The sequence below is a fragment of the Haliotis rubra genome, unplaced genomic scaffold (assembly GCF_003918875.1).
Source record: "Haliotis rubra isolate DU_JTF1 unplaced genomic scaffold, ASM391887v1 Scf1067, whole genome shotgun sequence".
Lineage (NCBI taxonomy): Eukaryota > Metazoa > Mollusca > Gastropoda > Lepetellida > Haliotidae > Haliotis > Haliotis rubra.
In genome coordinates this window covers 214,944-235,630 of record NW_025764967.1, presented here as the reverse complement: position 1 = coordinate 235,630, position 20,687 = coordinate 214,944, and the positions used below count along the sequence as shown (strand labels likewise).

Sequence of the window (20,687 nt, the reverse complement as noted above, 5' to 3'; positions counted from 1 at the left end):
CATACTTTGTCTCACTCTCACCACCTCACGCTCACACCTCATACTTTGTCTCACTCTCACCACCTCATACTCACACCTCATACTTTGTCTCACTCTCACCACCTCATGCTCACACCTCATACTTTGTCTCACCACTCACCTCCTCACGCTTACACCTCATACTTTGTCTCACTCTCACCACCTCATACTCACACCTCATACTTTGTCTCACTCTCACCAGCCTCATACTCACACCTCATACTTTGTCTCACTCTCACCTCCTCACGCTCACACCTCATACTTTGTCTCACTCTCACCACCTCATGCTTACACCTCATACTTTGTCTCACTCTCACCTCCTCACGCTTACACCTCATACTTTGTCTCACTCTCACCGCCTCACGCTTACACCTCATACTTTGTCTCACTCTCACCACCTCACGCTCACACCTCATACTTTGTCTCACTCTCACCGTCCTCACGCTTACACCTCATACTTTGTCTCAATCTCACCTCCTCACGCTTACACCTCATACTTTGTCTCACTCTCACCACCTCATGCTTACACCTCATACTTTGTCTCACTCTTACCTCCTCACGCTTACACCTCATACTTTGTCTCACTCTCATCGCCCCATTCTCACACCTCATACTTTGTCTCACTCTCACCACCTTATGCTTACACCTCATACTTTGTCTCACTCTCACCTCCTCACGCTTAAACCTCATACTTTGTCTCACTCTCACCGCCTCACGCTTACACCTCATACTTTGTCTCACTCTCACCAGCCTCATTCTCACACCTCATACTTTGTCTCACTCTCACCACCTCATTCTCACACCTCATACTTTGTCTCACTCTCACCACCTCATGCTCACACCTCATACTTTGTCTCACTCTCACCACCTCATTCTCACACCTCATACTTTGTCTCACTCTCACCGCCTCACGCTCACACCTCATACTTTGTCTCACTCTCACCAACTCACGTTTACACCTCATACTTTGTCTCACTCTCACCGCCTCATTCTCACACCTCATACTTTGTCTCACTCTCACCGCCTCACTCTTACACCTCATGCTTTGTTTCACTCTCACCGCCTCATTCTCACATCTCATACTTTGTCTCATTCCCACCGCCTCATGCTCACACCTCATACTTTGTCTCACGGTCACAGTGTATCGCACGTTGAAAATATACCTTACATACTTCAGCCATGCACCAACCGTAATGAAAGACCCGCCATGACCAACCTACCAATGGCTGGTCATAGAAAGACATATTTTAGTATTTGACTACGATGAGACACGTCTCTGCACATTCAGTGTGTGTGTGTGTGTGTGTGTGTGTGTGTGTGTGTGTGTGACAGAGAGAGAGAGAGAGAGAGAGAGAGAGAGAGAGAGAGAGAGAGAGAGAGAGAGAGAGAGAGAGAGAGAGAGAGAGAGAGAGAGAGAGAGAGAGAATGAGTGAATCTTGCTTTGTCTGTTGTTTCAGCATCCATGAGAGAAAGCTATCACATACAACATGGGTGAATGGTGTTGGGTTTATCACCGCTCTGAAAGCTGACACACCTAGAAACAAAGTCTGAGCTGGAATCCGAACCAATATGACGTTGGTTCCTGATGTGCCATAAGAGCGTATCTCTACCACAAAACCCCCACCCCCACCCACCCACACACGCACTCATCCCCGCCCCCTCGCTCGGGTGGGTAAGCTCGACTAGATTGACAACAATAGTGTATCCTATTTTCACATTTCTTCATAACCATCTAAATTCTTTGTGTGGTGTTTTACTCTGCCGACAGCAGTATTCAGAGACTACCAGGTCGAGACAAACCATTGGTCGGTGTTCTCAATAACGTCCCGAGGCAATTTGCCAGAGTCTTTTCTTTTTTAACTCCATGCATGATTTATTGCTCACACAACCACCGCACGTTTCAGTCATCCAGCATTCGTGCTGTAAACAGTACTGGACATGTAACCGTTGATGTCGTACAAGACGTGAGCGGTGAAACACAGCGATGAAGCTGGCAATCTGCAGTGTAGTCTTCTGTCTCCTGCAGATCCATGGTGTCCACGGGCTTGCGGCAAGTGGGTAGGTGGCTATCAAGTTTCCATGGTGTTGAAATGTATTAGATTAGTAAGAAGTGTCATGTGACTATGTGATGAATTGTAAAAGGGCCATTCAAGCAAAGGTGGAAGATGTTTAAAAATCTCCACTTTCGAAAACATAATTTGAGAAATTTGAGCATGGCTGGTTACTATCGTCAATGTTGTCACAATTCCAAAATATAGTACACCTCTAGCTAATATGTTGTGTAGAAGAGTGAAGCTTGTTTTGAATAGAAATGTTTTTGAGAAAACTAAAGCCAATCTAATGACCAGTTTGCTAGAACGGTTTTGAGATTGGCAGTTGATTTCAGCGACAGTGGTGCTGGATCTGTCCTGTTGTAGGAAGATGCACCAAGCTAAGATCATCGTGTTTGTAATATTCACTAAAATCTGTACCTTAGAGAAAGTATTGCACCAATACAAGGGACACACTAGCTCCTTGAGTTAGGTTTGGAAAATTTGAACTGTAATGACATATTACATGACATCTTACGAGAGGTATCTCGATAGAGATGTTAATTTATATTTCCAGATGAATACAGCAGTTACCAAATACATGTTAAATATCAATTTATGTATATTTTCTCTGTGAGGTTGTCCACAGGAAATGCGCAGCAACCTAATGTATAGCTTACGGCCCATTATAGTGTTATGTGTTAATGAATGATCGGAGGAGCTAAATTATGTACCAGAGGTGGCGGATGTGAATGTACTGTGGCATGTTGATTAGATGTCGATGTGCAAGTTGTAAATGTTATTGAAATATGTACGCATAGACGAGACTGGCAGGAACTATGGAAACGGTCATAGCACCTGTTACACCTCCGACTTTTGCGCCTTTGTGTTTTGAGCAAACCTTGTACTTAAATACATAAGAAAAGGGCGTACATGCAGTGACGATTCGTTGCAGATTTGCGTATCTTACTTGTAACCGGGATCACTAGTCAGGGGATCGAATCCACAAATATGCCTGTCGTCCCACTCACCGGTTTAGACCTGCGGCATACGTCACTCTACTACATACTCTGTATGTACTTTTTTACTACCAACTTTGTAGGATGATGCTTCAAAGTTGATCCCTTTGTTTTATGCTAATCAGTTCCTTGTTCTCAAGTTTAATAGCGATCAACTTGTTCTCATCCCAGTTCTGCCAAACACTGCAAATTTCTCGATCGCTCTACGTTCACCACTTTCCTTCAATAGGCCACTTTTCTTCTACGTACAGAGAATAACATGCACGCCAATTGTTGTGGCCAGATTCATGGATATGAAAAAAGCATGTAATATTTTATTTAGAAAATTATTTTCTTGGTATGATATGTTCTGTAAAATTTATACGGATTTATAGAAAGTATGTTGGGTATATCAAAACATCAAGAAAACCCCAAAATTAGTTTAAATTCTGTTCCCCTGTACTCTGACGTCGCTGCACTGTTATGCTGCATGATGTTTCAACATGTCCACACAATACAATGGAAAGCAGAATAATCTGAGCAAGAAACCTTGATGCCGTAAGTGTCATGGAAAGACAACGCGTCGTTATTTACTTGTAAATATTACCAAACTAAATACTGACATATTGCATCAACAAAGTACTTCTATGTTGTGAAAGTACGTTATAATTCACATACACGTATACCTTTGTCACAGGATAAACGTCATCCGGAACGTCCAATCACACCAAGAGCGATACACGACGAAGTGTGGCTGGTGGGGTCGATGCACCGAACACAGGTAATGGTCAATTCCAACACCAAAAAGAGAGCAGTGATTATAGCAGAAATACAATGATGGTAATATTCCCCTGTCAACAACAGCAATCCAACATGAAACTGGGCTAACCCGAGAGTATACATGGTTTAACAGTGACCACACAAAATGCTGGTCTTCATGTGAGATGTTATGCATTTGGAATATTCCGGCCTTGTCGGACCCATCGACTTAGCGATAGGTTCACAGCACAGTTAATAGGTCATCTTAGGTTATATTACATTTGGAATTACAAGACGCCCCGACCTGTGAAGACATTTACCCTGGATTCTCAGCCTAGGCCCATTTTGTGAGCTCGATCACTTTAGAAGCGAGGTGAATATTATCATCACTGTCTCTATTGCGGCAATCACTATTTTAACGTTGTATTTCCATTGTGATTAATCTTCAGTTGAATTTGCACAGCCATTAAGTTAACTTTCTACCAATTTGTTTTGATGTGAACACTAAGTCAGTTTTGAAAACAGTTGTTCAGTAAACAACATATCTTTGTTATTGTTGCTTCCATACCGAACTTGCTTCCTGACTGATGTCCGTTAAACGTTTAGTTTCAACTGATCTACACGCAATAATGTGTAAGATATACATTTCTTGCATCCACGTCTCTGCGGACAGACTGTTGGTATACGGTGTATATACACGAGTTCCATCTATCCAACAGGACAGTGTACTACATCCATTATACGTGCAAATCTGGATACAGGTCGACCGATAACCATGGATGCCCACACGGTAAAACCACTGTTAGGTTCATTTCGGATAATCGCTTTATGTTCATTTCGGATAATCGCAATAAGATTTCAAGAGAGGATTATGTCCACTGGTGTGAAAGAATACATGTCATTGAATAACAAATAAAGAAACGAGAATGACAACACATATTTCATCTGACTTCTTTTACCACGTTTCCAGCCATTTGCGACAACGCCATCAACCCAACCGGCGCCTGTAACATCGACTACCCAACGTCCCACATCATCTACAGTGACGGCAAGACTCAGTACAGTAGCGGGGGCACCTGCAACCTCCCAGAGATTTGCATCAACTGCAATGATGGCTTCTATGCCAGCCCCAACCGATGCCGGAGTGAGTGTCCAATATACTTATTTTGTACAATATTCACCCTAGTCCTCCATGATCACATGTGCTGACGTAATTAACTTGTAGATTTGTAGTTCCCAACTCGGTAGTGTCTGTATAATCTATTGTCTCTGGACAGTGTGCTCGGTCATCTCCAACTGTGACCTGGAGGAATGCACGTCTTCATCTGACCAGGTGTGTTCCAGGTGTGAGGGGGTGTACATGGAGCTGGCGGGGAAACGAGCCTACGCCGTCACCACAGACAAGAAATCCTGTATCCGTAAGTTCCGCGAATGGTGGGCACTTGATCGCCATCTTTCAAATACTTAACGTTCAATACTGGCTTACTACAGCACATTAACAATTAAGAGTTTGTAGTACTTCTCCTATTGGACCAGGTGGTAAGTTTGGCTCCCGGGATCTGCATAATTTATGAAAATAGCAAATGACGTGGAAAGGGAATACAAAAAAAACCCCACACAATATGAATCAGGTTATTTGGGTAATTTGGAAAGAGTATTCACATAAAGCGTATATTTGTAGTTTACGATTGTGACGGTGCCTGTAGTCAGTGACCTTGTTGTCCGGTGTGACTGACATGATGGTGCCTGTAGCTAGAGACCTTGTTGTCCAGTGTGACTGACATGATGGTGCCTGTAGCTAGAGACCTTGTTGTCCAGTGTGACTGACATGATGGTGCCTGTAGCTAGAGACCTTGTTGTCCGTTGTGACTGACATGATGTTGCCTGTAGCTAGTGACCTTGTTGTCCTGTGTGACTGACATGATGGTGCATGTAGCTAGTGACTTTGTTGTCCTGTGTGACTGACATGATGGTGCCTGTAGCTAGTGACCTTGTTGTCCGGTGTGACTGACATGATGGTGCCTGTAGCTAGTGACCTTGTTTTCCTGTGTGACTGACATGATGGTGCATGTAGCTAGTGACTTTGTTGTCCTGTGTGACTGACATGATGGTGCCTGTAGCTAGTGACCTTGTTGTCCTGTGTGACTGACATGATGGTGCCTGTAGCTAGTGACCTTGTTGTCCGGTGTGACTGACATGATGGTGCCTGTAGCTAGTGACCTTGTTGTCCGGTGTGACTGATAGAATGGTGCCTGTAGCTAGTGACCTTGTTGTCCGGTGTGACTGACATGATGGTGCCTGTAGCTACTGACCTTGTTGTCCGATGTGACTGACATGATGGTGCCTGTAGCAAGTCACCTTGTTGTCCGGTGTGACTGACATGATGGTGCCTGTAGCTAGTGACCTTGTTGTCCTGTGTGACTGACATGATGGTGCCTGTAGCTAGTGACCTTGTTGTCCGGTGTGACTGACATGATGGTGCCTGTAGTAAGAGACCATGCTGTCAGGTGTGACTGACCTGATGGCGCCTGTAGCTAGTGACCTTGTTGTCCGGTGTGACTGACATGATGGTGCCTGTAGCTAGTAACCTTGTTTTCTGGTGTGACTGACATGATGGTGCCTGTAGCATGTCACCTTGTTGTCCTGTGTGACTGACATGATGGTGTCCGTACCTAGTGACCTTGTTGTCATGTGCGACTGACATGATGGTGCCTGTAGCTAGTGACCTTATTGTCCTGTGTGACTGACATGATGGTGCCTGTAGTAAGAGACCATGCTGTCAGGTATGACTGACCTGATGGCGTGTGTAGCTAGTGACCTTGTTGTCATGTGTGACTGACATGATGGTGCCTGTAGCTAGTGACCTTGTTTTCCTGTGTGTGACATGATGGTGCCTGTAGCTAGAGACCTTGTTGTCCTGTGTGACTGACATGATGGCACCTGTAGCTAGAGATCTTGTTATCCGGTGTGACTGACATGATGGTGCCTGTAGCTAGTGACCTTGTTGTCCGATGTGACTGACATGATGGTGCCTGTAGCTAGTGACCTTGTTGTCCGGTGTGACTGACATGATGTTGCCTGTAGCTAGTGACCTTGTTGTCCGGTGTGACTGACATGATGGTGCCTGTAGCTAGTGACCTTGTTGTCCTGTGTGACTGACATGATGGTGCCTGTAGTAAGAGACCATGCTGTCAGGTGTGACTGACCTGATGGCGCCTGTAGCTAGTGACCTTGTTGTCCGGTGTGACTGACATGATGGTGCCTGTAACTAGTGACCTTGTTGTCCGGTGTGACTGACCTGATGGCGCATGTAGCTAGTGACCTTGTTGTCCGGTGTGACTGACATGATGGTGCCTGTAGCTAGTGACCTTGTTGTCCGGTGTGACTGACATGATGGTGCCTGTAGCTAGTAACCTTGTTGTCTGGTGTGACTGACATGATGGTGCCTGTAGCTAGAAACCTTGTTGTCCGGTGCGACTGACATGATGGTGCCTGTAGCTGGTAACCTTGTTGTCCGGTGTGACTGACATGATGGTGCCTGTAGCTAGTGACCTTGTTGTCCGGTGTGACTGACATGATGGTGCCTGTAGCTAGTAACCTTGTTGTCTGGTGTGACTGACCTGATGGCACCTGTAGCTAGTTACCTTGTTATCCGGTGTGACTGACATGATGGTGCCTGTAGTAATAGACCATGCTGTCAGGTGTGACTGACATGATGGTGCCTGTAGCTAGTGACCTTGTTGTCCGGTGTGACTGACATGATGGTGCCTGTAGCTAGTGACCTTGTTGTCCGGTGTGACTGACATGATGTTGCCTGTAGCTAGTGACCTTGTTGTCCGGTGTGACTGACATGATGGTGCCTGTAGCTAGTAACCTTGTTGTCCGATGTGACTGACATGATTGCGCCTGTAGCTAGTAACCTTGTTGTCCGGTGTGACTGACATGATGGTGCCTGTAGCTAGTAACCTTGTTGTCCGATGTGACTGACATGATGGTGCCTGTAGCTAGTGACCTTGTTGTCCGATGTGACTGACATGATGGCACCTGTAGCTAGTGACCTTGTTGTCCGGTGTGACTGACATGATGGTGCCTGTAGTAATAGACCATGCTGTCAGGTGTGACTGACATGATGGTGCCTGTAGCTAGTGACCTTGTTGTCCGATGTGACTGACATGATGGTGCCTGTAGCTAGTGACCTTGTTGTCCGGTGTGACAGACATGATGTTGCCTGTAGCTAGTGACCTTGTTGTCCGGTGTGACTGACATGATGGTGCCTGTAGCTAGTAACCTTGTTGCCTGGTGTGACTGACATGATGGTGCCTGTAGCTAGTAACCTTGTTGTCCGGTGTGACTGACATGATGGTGCCTGTAGCTAGTAACCTTGTTGTCTGGTGTGACTGACATGATGGTGCCTGTAGCTAGTGAACTTGTTGTCCGATGTGACTGACATGATGGTGCCTGTAGCTAGTGACCTTGTTGTCCGGTGTGACAGACATGATGTTGCCTGTAGCTAGTGACCTTGTTGTCCGGTGTGACTGACATGATGGTGCCTGTAGTAATAGACCATGCTGTCAGGTGTGACTGACATGATGGTGCCTGTAGCTAGTGACCTTGTTGTCCGATGTGACTGACATGATGGTGCCTGTAGCTAGTGACCTTGTTGTCCGGTGTGACAGACATGATGTTGCCTGTAGCTAGTGACCTTGTTGTCCGGTGTGACTGACATGATGTTGCCTGTAGTAATAGACCATGCTGTCAGGTGTGACTGACCTGATGGCGCCTGTAGCTAGTGACCTTGTTGTCCGGTGTGACTGACATGATAGTGCCTGTAACTAGTGACCTTGTTGTCCGGTGTGACTGATCGAATCGTGCCTGTAGCTTGTGACCTTGTTATCATGTGTGACTGACATGATGGTGCCTGTAGCTAGTGACCTTGTTGTCCGGTGTGACAGACATGATGTTGCCTGTAGCTAGTGACCTTGTTGTCCTGTGTGACTGACATGATGTTGCCTGTAGTAATAGACCATGCTGTCAGGTGTGACTGACATGATGGTGCCTGTAGCTAGTGACCTTGTTGTCCGATGTGACTGACATGATGGTGCCTGTAGCTAGTGACCTTGTTGTCCGGTGTGACAGACATGATGTTGCCTGTAGCTAGTGACCTTGTTGTCCGGTGTGACTGACATGATGTTGCCTGTAGTAATAGACCATGCTGTCAGGTGTGACTGACCTGATGGCGCCTGTAGCTAGTGACCTTGTTGTCCGGTGTGACTGACATGATGGTGCCTGTAACTAGTGACCTTGTTGTCCGGTGTGACTGATCGAATCGTGCCTGTAGCTAGTGACCTTGTTATCATGTGTGACTGACATGATGGTGCCTGTAGCTAGTGACCTTGTTGTCCGTTGTGACTGACATGATGGTACCTGTAGTAAGAGACCATGCTGTCAGGTGTGACTGACCTGATGGTGCCTGCAGCTAGTGACCTTGTTGTCCGGTGTGACTGACATGATGGTGCCTGTAGCTAGTAACCTTGTTGTCTGGTGTGACTGACATGATGGTGCCTGTAGCTAGTGACCTTGTTGTCTGGTGTGACTGACATGATGGCACCTGTAGCTAGTGACCTTGATTGTGCGTTGTCACTGACATGATGGTGCCTGTAGCAAGTCACCTTGTTGTCCAGTGTGACTGACATGATGGTGCCTCTAGCTAGTGACATTGTTGTCATGTGTGACTGACATGATGGTGGGTGTAGCTAGTGACCTTGTTGTCCGGTGTGACTGACATGATGGTGCCTGTAGCTAGTGACCTTGTTATCCTGTGTGACTGAGATGATGGTGCCTGTAGCTAGTGACCTTGTTGTCCGGTGTGACTGACATGATGGTGCCTGTAGCTAGTGACCTTGTTGTCCTGTGTGACTGACATGATGGTGCCTGTAGTTAGAGACCTTGCTGTCCTGTGTGACTGACATGACCATGCTGTATGTTTTCAGAGGCCTGTTCGTGGCGGAGTGACAGCACACGGTGCTACCCTGGAGAATGTGCAGATGAATATGCCAGGAATTGTATCTGTACAGCAGAGTTTAGTGGCAACCACTGCGAGAAAAGTAGGAGCAAAATATATCTACAAAACCAGTGTTACACCAGGAAAATATTGCAGAAGATTTATTACAAAAGTGCTTTACTATATTCTAATCAATGAGCTTCTGGCCATCCTTATATAGATCGCTGCTTGTACACAGTGAGGTGAACGCTTTCCACTGCTGCCTTAGGTCACAGCAGGGCCCCAGTATCCCACTCTTGTCCTGGAGAAGATGGGGGTATACCCGATGTTTCTCTTTCACGGGGTTATCTGGTCCACACTCGGATATTTCCAGGCCGTTGATATATGTTTTCTGCCTGAACATCATTTCCTATTATCTATACATACCTCGTGTGTTTGCTTCCTAATGCTGTCAGCTTTAATGATGTCTTGTTTTGAACATAGCGCCACTACCTTCATAGCTACATCGTGTTGTGATTCTTGAACCGTTCCAAACAAAGATACGGTAAGGAGTGGGTTCAGATCAGAGAATAATAAAACTGGATGTAAAGGCAAACTGAATTCACACATTCACCTTGTATTTCCAGTCGACACGTACCCGTCCATTATGTACAACACACTGAAGGTGACCGGGCCAGGGCTGGACAAGGTTGAAGCACCAGACAACCCCAATGAAGGAGCGCCCCAGGAGGAGTCGTGGACCAACATAAACGACACCAGGACGATCTACTACAAGTTCGAGACCAAGTTCATCATGACTGCGACTCCACCACACAGACACGCCTATGTAGAGGGCTTTGCTGTTGGCATCATCAAAGCCAAGGCAACATTTGAAGTTACAAGAAGTAGGAACGCTGTTTGTTCCCGTGGATAATTGACATGGCTTTGCATGTGTTTGTTGTGATGGGTGCTAACGTTTAGTCAGGATTCTGTTCGCTAATACCTGGTATTATCCCTCTTATCACATTCGAAATTGTCGGAATCGAACTCCATTCTCCTATAATATTCTGTGATTGCGCCAGGACTTTGCCGTGTTTGTGTATTAGTTAACCATGGCAATGTCTTTGACCGAACTCGATATTATTGCAGTACAAACATGTGGTAACCGTATGTGTTCTATAGGTACGACTATGGAACTGGTTTATTGAATTTCATAATATATTCATATTAGTTATTTCCTACATATTTTTACTATATTCTGTCCATACCCAGCACCTTTGATCCTTTAAGTAACAATACTTACCGTTGGGATTCCCCAGTATCCCGAGTATGGGTAGTCCGATGGATGTACGGAGATCTGAGGTTACAGGTTTGTTCCAGACAACTCTGTCATTATGAGTACTGTACGACCCTGCAATGGCTCCAGTAAAACGGCACCTCATCAGTCTAAGCTGACCTGCGAAGAAGACGTCAGTGCGGAAACGTTTCTCTCGCTTCCAGTGGAGAGTGGCGACATGTGAGTCACAGGACTGATGAGGGGATTCCTTAAATGACGTGCATGTTGGTACAATACCAAATGCTCATTGATTAGATTTTAAATGGTTAAGATAACAACAAATTACGTATTACTTAAACAGCACATTACGTATTACTTAAACAGCACATTACGTATTACTTAAACAGCACATTACGTATTATTTAAACAGCACATTACGTATACTTAAACTGCACATTACCTAATACTTAAACAGCACATTACGTACACTTAAACTAATTTTACTCCTCTATTCTTCCTAAGAATGGAATTCACATTCGAGGCAACTAATGGCGGCTACGTTAAAGTGAGGAACAAGGAGAGCGGCATCCTCGTCACCTACTACTACGAAGGGAAGACACAAATCAATCGCTACATTCTCGGGTTCGACTTCATAGACCCACATCACTGCAGTGTAGATGTGGAGGAGAACTGCACGGAGGACATGATATCTCTGGCCAAGACCCACATACAGGTCATTGGGGGCAAGCCGTAATTTTCCTCAACGATCTTGATTAAATAATGTAAAATGTTGTCAGCCTTTGCAACTAAAAGTATGTAATTCTGGGATATGAGAAGCGAAATCTCTATAATTCTCTTGGTTTTTCAACTGCAGTGCATTCGTCCGTTTCCAGGCCCCGATCAATGTGTTGATGAGTGTTGTATACCCCTGCAATGTATTATTCTGTCCCCAGGCCCCGATCAATAAGTTAATGACTTTCCTATACACCTGCAATGTATTCTCCTGTCTCCAGGCCCCGATCAATGTGTTGATGGCTTTCCTATACACCAGCAATGCATTCTCCTGTCTCCAGGCCCCGATCAAATTGATGATGACTTTCCTGTACACTTGCAATGTATTCTCCTGTCTCCAGACCCCGATCAATGTCTTGATGACTTTCCTGTACACTTGCAATGTATTCTCCTGTCTCCAGGCCCCGATCAATGTGATGATGTCTTTCCTGTACACTTGCAATGTATTTTCCTGTCTCAAGGTCCCGATGAATGTGTTGATGACTTTCCTATACACCTGCAATGTATTCTCCTGTCTCCAGGCCCCGATCAATGTGTTGATGACTTTCCTATACACCTGCAATGTATTCTGCTGTCTCCAGGCCCCGATCAATGTGTTGATGTCTTTGATATACACCTGCAATGTATTTTGTCTCCAGGTCCCGATCAAAGTGATGATGACTTTCCTGTACACCTGCAATGTATTCTCCTATCTCCAGGCCCCGATGAATGTGTTGATGACTTTCCTATACACTTGCAATGTATTCTCTGTCTCCAGGCCCCTACCAATGTGTTGATGACTTTGATATACACCTGCAAAGTATTCTCCTGTCTCCAAGCCCCGATCAATGTGATGGTGACTCTCCTGTACACCTGCAATGTATTCTCCTGTCTCCAGGCCCCGATCAATGTGTTGATGTCTTTGATATACACCTGTAATGTATTTTGTCTCCAGGCCCCGATCAAAGTGATGATGACTTTCCTGTACACCTGCAATGTATTCTCCTGTCTCCAGGCCCCGATCAATGTGTTGATGACTTTCCTATACACCTGCAATGTATTCTCCTGTCTCCAGGCCCCGATCAATGTGTTGATGACTTTCCTATACACTTGCAATGTATTCTCCTGTCTCCAGGCCCCTACCAATGTGATGGTGACTCTCCTGTACACCTGCAATGTATTCTTCTGTCTGCAGGCCCCGATCAATGTCTCCTGGCAAGGTTGGAGGGATGATGTACTGTCGTACTCCTACTTGGTGTCGGTCTCTGAACTTCATGACGAACATCCCAACACAAGTGACTCTCGACTTGTGGAGAAATCGCTGGCCTTTGAATCTGACAGACATAGAGGCGAGGTATGCTGTTGTCAAAGTGTCGGAAGTAATCAAACGCAGCCATTATGGTCTCGACAACTCATCCGTGCTGGTGGGTTTCATATCTAAGACCTGCATCGCAATAAGCCTTCCTTCCTATCAGGTTGACATGGTGTCAACTCACTGACATACTGGCCAGGGTTTGGTGGACATCAACCCACTGACATACTGGCCAGGGTGTGGTGGACATCAACTCACTGACATACTGGCCAGGGTGTGGTGGACATCAACTCACTGACATACTGGTCAGGGTGTGGTGAACATAAACTCACTGACATACTGGCCAGGGTGTGGTGGACATGAACTCACTGACATACTGGTCTGGGTGTGGTGGACATGAACTCACTGACATACTGGCCAGGGTGTGGTGGACATCAACTCACTGACATACTGGTCAGGGTGTGGTGGACATCAACTCACTGACAGACTGGTCAGGGTGTGGTGGACATCAACTCACTGACATACTGGATAGGGTGTGGTGGACATCAACTCACTGAAATACTGGCCAGGGTGTGGTGGACACCAGCTCACTGATATACTGGCCAGGTTGTGGTGGACATCAACTCACTGACATACTGGTCTGGGTGTGGTGGACATCAACTCACTGACCAACTGGCCAGGGTGTGGTGGACATCAACTCACTGACATACTGGTCAGGGTGTAGTGGACACCAGCTCACTGACATACTGGTCAGGGTGTGGTGGACATCAACTCACTGACATACTGGTCTGTGTGTGGTGGACATCAACTCACTGACATACTGGTCAGGGTGTGGTGGACATCAACTCACTGACATACTGGTCAGGGTGTGGTGGACATCAACTCACTGACATACTGGCCAGGGTGTGGTGGACATCAACTCACTGACATACTGGTCAGGGTGTGGTGGACATCAACTCACTGACATACTGGCCAGGGTGTGGTGGACATCAACTTACTGACATACTGGTTAGGGTGTGGTGGACATCAACTCACTGACATACTGCTCAGGGTGTGAGGGGCACCAGCTCACTGACATACTGGCCAGGGTGTGGTGGACACCAGCTCACTGACATACTGGCCAGGGTGTGGTGGACATCAACTCACTGACATACTGGTCTGGGTGTGGTGGACATCAACTCACTGACATACTGGCCAGGGTGTGGTGGACATGAACTCACTGACATACTGGCCAGGGTGTGGTGGACATGAACTCACTGACATACTGGCCAGGGTGTGGTGGACATCAACTCACTGACATACTGGCCAGGGTGTGGTGGACATCAACTCACTGACATACTGGTCAGGGTGTGGTGGACATCAACTCACTGACATACTGGCCAGGGTGTGGTGGACATCAACTTACTGACATACTGGCCAGGGTGTGATGGACATGAACTCACTGACATACTGGCCAGGTTGTGGTGGACATCAACTCACTGACATACTGGTCAGCGTGTGGCGGACATCAACTCACTGACAAACTGGCCAGGGTGTGGTGGACATCAACTCACTGACATACTGCTCAGGGTGTGGTGGACACCAGCCCACTGACATACTGGCCAGGGTGTGGTGGACACCAACTCACTGACATACTGGCCAGGGTGTGGTGGACATCAACTCACTGACATACTGGTCAGGGTGTGGTGGACATCAACTCACTGACATACTGGCCAGGGTGTGGTGGACATTAACTTACTGACATACTGGTTAAGGTGTGGTGGACACCAGCTCACTGACATACTGGTCAGGGTGTGGTGGACATCAACTCACCGACATACTGGTCAGGGTGTGGTGGACATCGACTCACTGACATACTGGCCAGGGTGTGGTGGACATCTACTCACTGACATACTGGTCAGGGTGTGGTGGACATCAACTCACTGACATACTGGCCAGGGTGTGGTGGACATCAACTCACTGACATACTGGCCAGGGTATGGTGGACATTAACTCACTGACATACTGGTCTGGGTGTGGTGGACATCAACTCACTGACATACTGGCCAGGGTGTGGTGGACATCAACTTACTGACATACTGGTCAGGGTGTGATGGACATGAACTCACTGACATACTGGTCAGGGTGTGGTGGATATGAACTCACTGACATACTGGTCAGGGTGTGGTGGACATCAGCTCACTGACATACTGGTCTGGGTGTGGTGGACATCAACTCTCTGACATACTGGCCAGGGTGTGGTGGACACCAGCTCACTGACATACTAGTCTGGGTGTTGTGAACACCAGACTGACATGGTGTCAACCCACTGACATACTGGTCAGCGTGTGCTGGACACCACACACTCAGTTTACTTCATCATATTACAAACAGAACACGATATGTCACTGTTGTAATTGACGTATGTGGTTAACTATTGTGTTGGGGCTGTCTGTCATCTGACCTTTAATGTTTTAATAATACAGTATCACCTTTGACTTTCAGATATCTACCAGTCAGTTTCGTCTGTCACACCCCGGGTGTATGCGCTTGTGTTAACTGCTTACGACAAGGCTGAGAACAGCAAGAGTGCTCGGCGAATATTCATCTACGATGAGGTGTCAAATGTGGACGTGGTCCATGGTACGAGGCTGTTGGTGACGTCCTCAGCACCAATAGCACGTAATCGCTGGCAGTGGAACACGACCGGCGTATCTGTGGATTGGGAGAAGAGGTAAGGACACATTCTCTCATTACTGTTGTGACTCTCTAGGGCAACTGACTGTGTTCAAATTTGGCATGAGTACCCAGACTAATTGGAAAAAGGTTAAATACAACAAAAGTCGCTAAAAGCGTAATTAGAATGAGCAGTAATGCATTCGAACAATCTCATAGCAGAGGGCACTGGAACCGAACTTTGAACCAATATGGGAGTCGATCCTGGACCTTGGGCGAGACGAGATAAAGTTTTAACCACTAGGCTACCCAGCTGGCCGAAGTACATAGATAACCTGAAATATCTACATGCATTTGTTATGCTGAAAAATAAACTACCCATCAAAAGTTTAGACTCACTAGTCTAAATGTAGCCACTTACTTCAGGCAACTCTCGTAAACTAGATTTTGCAAAATATTCCATACTGTTTAAAGGAACTGTTTACACATGAACTGATGTATTGTAAACAAATTCGTCACGTTGAAAGCATTATTGTCATGAGTTCAATAAATGATGAAACTCAGTGAAAATTGACGAATCTTTAAGAAAACTTTACACCAAAACGCAGCTGTTCACATGCACGATATTTGCATATGCTTTTCAGCAATTTGATGCATGATTGTCGTGCAATTCATCTGCATTAGGTTTGCAGTTGGTTCCCTCAAGTAGTGGAGAAATTCATCTTCGATGTAACCATATGTAGATCTATATGCATAACATATGATAAATACTTTAAGTGACTCTAAACTTTTGATGGGTAGTATACTTCCTCACTTATAACTAATAACATACTGATACACATATATTTGTAAACCTGTATTTCAACTATACAACAATATAGCACATCCCTGTATGTTCTCTAGGTATATCAACACGCTCCATTTGAACAATGGATGGCTGAAGCAAGTAGCCCCCTCGCATGACGTCACAAGTGACTATGACGATAACAATCACTCCAGGGGAATAGACGCCATTGATCATGTACAGGGTGAGGAAGTCCTTGGAATTAGTGTTTACCGCCCAGGACCTGCATAGTATGGATTAATTTCAAGTATCAGTAACAGGTTGATAGACCTGATCTTCGGTGTTATTCAAACGCGAGTGGACTTATCACAATTCCGTCACGGTTGGTGACTGAAAGTTACACGGTTTCAGTCAATGGTAGATAGCACGAGTATTAGCGTATGTCCTGTGACTGATAGTGGCAACAATATAAGTTATTCACTGGTCACGAGGGGAGCATGGGCTGATGTACCCTCGATGTTTGTTTATGTTCCTTGAGCCCTTATTTATGCATAGAGGGTACATAAACCCATGCCCCCCTCGTGACCAGTGAAAAACGTATTTATCTTGCCGAACACCTCAATGTTATTTTTGAACTGTTTGAAACACGGATATTGGATAAGGAGTACCGGAGTGAGGCAACATCCCAAACAATACTAAATGTAGTTCCAAACGAATTCCCACTGTTCGGCATTTCCAGCGGGTAACATAGGAAATGTTACTCGATTGTAAGCGGGGTACATTGATTTGCTCAGCCAATCAGAAAACGACATTTATGTTTGAGGTAACTAGACATATAAATGTCTCTCTTCTAATATACTACCCATCAAAAGTTTAGACTCACTAGTGTAAATGTAGCCACTTACTTGTCCACTGTTCTAAACTAGCTTTTTGCAAAATATTCCATACTGTTTAAAGGTACTGTTTAGTTATGAACTGGTGTATTGTAAAACATATTCGTAACATTGAAAAGATTATTGTCATGAGTTCAGTAAATGATTAAAATCTGTGAAAATTGGCGAATTCTTAACAAAACTTTACACCAAAACGAATCTGTTCACATGCACGACATTTGCTCATGCCTTTCGCAATTTGAAGCATCATCCTTGTGCAATTCATCTGCATAAGGTTTTCAGTTATATTTTCAATGTACTCCGCTTAGAAGCGAGTAACATGGAACATGTTACCCACTGGCAATGCCGAACTGTGTGAATCATCTGGCACTTCGTGATAGTAATTCTTTATCTCGAATAACTGAGTCATGAATGATGTACGGAAATTATCGATTCTTTGCGACTGCAAATCTGTGGAAGGGCGATAACTCTTAATTTACTTTTCTTGTCTGTCGTTGTCGGTATTGGCTAATTGCCTAACTCTGCTACTCCTTATTATGGTCCGATACCCGTGCTTCAAACAGTTCAAAATTAACATTGAGATGTTCAGTAAGATAAATATGACATGCAGTGGACAATGACGTATGTTGCTATGACAGTCAATAGACAATGACGTATGCCACTATGAAAGACATTGGACGTTCCTCAAAAATTGAGTGGTACACATCAATTTATTTTCGAGTTCAATCTGCCTAATAAGCAAGTTCTCTCTGCCTGAATATACGTGATGCTTTGTTGTCCAGCATCAGTGTTCTGATGTCCTGCCACAACCTAGATCCCCACTTATATATGACTTGTCACCGAGAGACATGGTTTCCATATTTCAGCCATAGTTGAATACCGCACCGCCTTCCTGACTGACCACAGTGGGGGTAGTATCATCCCCTCTCCCCCTCCTGACGCCGAGTTCCAGAGCCAGGGTCTGATGCAGCACCAGACGATCACGCCAGTGCTCGTGGACGGAGACACCGTGAGGTTCTGGGTCAGGGCGTACGACGTCAGACGTGAACTCCTTGAGGAGAGTGTGACTGTCCACGTGGACACGTCCCCTCCAGTCATAGAGAACCTGTGGCTCACCAGGGGAGACCGACTCAACATCACCGTTCACAGAGTAGAGGAATTCAATGAAATGACGTAGGTGTTCCATGTCTATGCTATGCTAATTAAGTAAACAATACGTTCCGGTTAAACGATGGCAACGGAGGTTTCCCCCTAGTTTCGATGGTTCCTCCCAACCGTCAAACTTCTGATCATGTCCTCAAGTTTTACCTTTACATCAATAATGGTCCTTGGTTTGTCAGTACCTCAGGGTTTCCCTCCCTCACGAGGCTGACATGTCGTGACCTAGTTGAAATATGCATTGGAGTCACTCAATCAACCAAGTCTCGTTTTACATTTAAGATTTGAGTGGCTAGCCTTTGATGACCACAGTGGTCTGGAGACTGTCTCCTGGAGAATCTACGACCACTTTACCGGCTCCACCATCTACCACGGAGAAGACCATATTTCACCCTCAAGGTAGACACAGCATGTTTCTTGAAGTATGTCCTCTTTCGTCATCTGTAGTGTTTCTTTGATCTCTCTTGTTTCTTTGCCAGTATGTTTTGATCTTCTTTCGTCAGTATCTGATCTTCTACCAGTATGTTTCTTTTTCGATCTATCTTCTGCCCGTATGTTCCTTTGATCTCTCTTTTGTCAGTATGTCCCCTTTGATCTCTCTTTCGTCAGTATGTTTCTTTTATCTGTTAATCGTAATGCGTGTGCTTTCTTCGCCTTCTTCGTCTATAAATTTAAATTTGTGTTTAAATCTAAGTTTAAAATTGTGTTGTTTATTGTAAACTGGACACGATTACCTAGGTGTTTGTACAGTTGTGTTTACCTGCTCCCAGAACCTGGCCAACTGTACAGCGAGGTACGGCGACTATCCACGAGGCGCCAACTGCTACTGTACACCAGGAACAGGATGTTATCACAGACACTTCCAGATCAAACCACGCATAATCTCGTCTAATCTCAGTCATGGTGGCGTGTTCCACGACCTACACAAGGGTGTTCATGACTCCGACTACTTCATACAGATTACAGTGATGAACCACGCCAAACTAAACACATCACTTGCCATCAAGGTGAGGATGTTTGACATTCGGTTTCGGTTTCACATTCTATGATGTTACTACATTTCTTGGTGACACATTCTATGATGTTACTGCCCCTCTATGTGACACATTCTATGATGTTACTGCCCCTCTAGGTGACACATAAATATATGCATCCGAATTTAATACACAGTGTTATTGCTCAACTTGGTGAAACATTCTACGATGTTACTACACCTCTATGTGACACAGTCTGTGATGTTACTACAGGAGACACATTCTATGATGTTACCACATAACTATGTATCACAATCTATGATGTTACTGCACCAGCAGGTGACACCGTCTATGATGTTACTGCTCCTCTAGGTGACTGTAGACGCGAGTGCACCACACCCTGGAGTTGTCCATGATGGTCAGCCTGGACAACAGGAAGTGGACTACCAGGACAGTCTACAGCTCCACGCCCACTAGGACGGATTCTTTGACAGGGAGAGTGGTGTCAAGTTCTACCAGTATCGGTTCGCGGACTCGTGTTTACAAAAGGAGCATTTTGGTCTGGATACGAGTGTATTTAATGTACGTGTTTGCCTTCCTGCCTATGAGCGTTTATCAAATTTCCTCTTGTGGAGACGATGACATTATTAAAACATGTTGACATGCCCATTCCTCTTTGTACTGGATTGCAAAGCTGCATAAACATCCGAACAAAGGGGGTTATATTGCTGGGTCCAGCAAAATGTACCACGAAATCCCTGTCTCGAACAATAATCATGAACTGAATACAATCAAGAAACGATTTCTCTATAGGCACATAAGGTATTCACTAAATCTAAAAGGTTTCCCTGAATGTTTATAAATTTCAGTAACGGACTGAGTTCAGCTCTGTTGAAATGTTTATTTAACTTTATACCCAATTATCCCACTTGAACGATTAAGGAAACATGTCATCCCTTGATCCATGGGGTATTTGCTGATATGATGAACATAGATACAGGCACATGTCTCTCTTCAGACCTTCAGGAAAAGTTTACTGGGAATGATGATGTTAAGTCACCCATCACGCTCATGACATT

General features: G+C 45.3%; 1 protein-coding gene across 1 annotated transcript; it reads left to right on the top strand.

Moving 5' to 3' along the window:
- The first annotated feature begins 10,452 nt into the window (after window positions 1-10,452).
- Window positions 10,453-19,037, top strand: LOC124279138. Its single transcript, XM_046714942.1, has 9 exons — window positions 10,453-10,690; window positions 11,166-11,301; window positions 11,584-11,804; window positions 12,611-12,699; window positions 12,968-13,256; window positions 15,629-15,857; window positions 16,703-16,827; window positions 18,343-18,649; window positions 18,917-19,037. Exons 1-9 carry the CDS (start codon window positions 10,453-10,455, stop codon window positions 19,035-19,037), a joined length of 1,755 nt encoding a protein of 584 aa, XP_046570898.1.
- The last annotated feature ends 1,650 nt before the right edge of the window (window positions 19,038-20,687 follow it).

Bases quoted from the DNA above. Each gene is read 5' to 3' on its own strand.
- LOC124279138 (XM_046714942.1), top strand. From the start codon at position 10,453: ATGTACAACACACTGAAGGTGACCGGGCCAGGGCTGGACAAGGTTGAA. The intron at 11,805-12,610 runs GCAAGCCGTAAT...CTCTGTCTCCAG, and splicing joins CCACATACAGGTCATTGGGG to GCCCCTACCAATGTGTTGAT. The intron at 13,257-15,628 runs GTGGGTTTCATA...TTTGACTTTCAG, and splicing joins TCGACAACTCATCCGTGCTG to ATATCTACCAGTCAGTTTCG.